This window comes from Cyprinodon variegatus, unplaced genomic scaffold, assembly GCF_000732505.1.
Source record: "Cyprinodon variegatus isolate N-32 unplaced genomic scaffold, C_variegatus-1.0 Scaffold1063, whole genome shotgun sequence".
Taxonomy (NCBI): domain Eukaryota; kingdom Metazoa; phylum Chordata; class Actinopteri; order Cyprinodontiformes; family Cyprinodontidae; genus Cyprinodon; species Cyprinodon variegatus.
In genome coordinates this window covers 214,059-215,327 of record NW_015151516.1, presented here as the reverse complement: position 1 = coordinate 215,327, position 1,269 = coordinate 214,059, and the positions used below count along the sequence as shown (strand labels likewise).

At 42.0% G+C, this 1,269-nt stretch overlaps 1 protein-coding gene across 1 annotated transcript in view; it reads right to left on the bottom strand.

The window, feature by feature from the left end:
• The window catches only part of LOC107101175 (neurofascin-like), a 129,125-nt gene that overhangs the window by 36,208 nt on the left and 91,648 nt on the right, over positions 1-1,269 (bottom strand). Inside the window, exon 26 of the mRNA XM_015399976.1 lies at positions 272-523. Within this exon, the coding sequence (XP_015255462.1) occupies positions 272-523 (252 nt within the window). The remainder of the gene's footprint in view (positions 1-271; positions 524-1,269) is intronic.

Genomic DNA, 1,269 nt, shown 5'->3' with positions numbered 1-1,269 from the left:
ACCTCCAATAACTAAAGCTAAACCAAACCATCAGTTTAACAGAGTTTGGTTTCTCACCTCCTGACCAGGAGAACTGCTGTTGGCTACATCCCAATATTCTGCAAAACATGTCTGCTTGTAGTGCGACAGTCAGAGCACAGCCTATCAGGATGCAGCCCTGATATAGTTTCCTGTTTTGTCAGGTGGGAGAACGCCACCATATTTTTATATCTATGAAGCGATATCCAGTGAGGTCTTAAGAAAGTACTAAGAATTCCAATGAAATACCAACATGTACCCAACACGTTCTGATCAACTCGTTTGGTGGGGACCAGCAGAGGAGTTGTAGTGGTTGTAGTTGCCTCAGTGGTAGTAGTAGTAGTAGTAGTAGTAGTTGTTGTTGTTGTTGTGGAAGTGGTAGTTGGTAGAGGGGAGATAGTAGTAACATTACTTTTTGTAGGGGGGATGTCAGTAGGAGGAAGAGGAGGTAAAGGAGTAGGAGTAGGAGAGAAAGCAGAAGACAGGGTGGCGTCCGTTAGCTCAACTACAAGGGAAGGAAGAAGGAGAGAGCAGAGAGTTAAACACAAGGCAGTAAGAACATCCAACACAACTGCCAAACACTCACACCTGCTAATAAACCATGCTGAGAGAATATGGATGCTTTTCTGCTGCTCTTTTCCACCCACCGCAGTCACAATCAGCTAAATAAAATAACAACACTGCCTCATACAGCATAACTAATGGCAGCATCAAACACTGTATGTATGGAAATGTGTTTGATAGTTACAGTGTGTCATTTTTAGCTACATTTATGGCTAGCAGGCTTTTAGCTAGTAATATTTCACAGAGTGTAGACCTTGGTGTAACACTTCTTTAGAATTTGCACAGCGTAGCATTGTAGGGTGTCGTCCCCCGGAAAATAATCTCTGAAACACTTTATAAGCTATTTCCTGCAATTTGAGGTAGAATTCAGCTAACTTTTTGTCTTTGTTCTGACCCTACTTTTGTCCCGATTAAGAGAAGTATCTGTGCTTGACTAGAGGTGGAAATTTCATAAGGAAAACAATCATATTTTTCATAGGTTCGTTCAAACAACTAAAAGTCGTAGGGAAGCGGCTGTTCCAACCGTTGCATTTCCAAATTCTCCTGAGTGGTGCCCGACACGAGTGTATAAAGTGAATGTGATTGGTCGATTATCAAGGGGATTGGGGGGGATTGTTGTGGCCGGAGATGGGAAGTAACAAAGTACAAATACTTCGTTACTGTACTCAAGTAGATATTTCTGATATT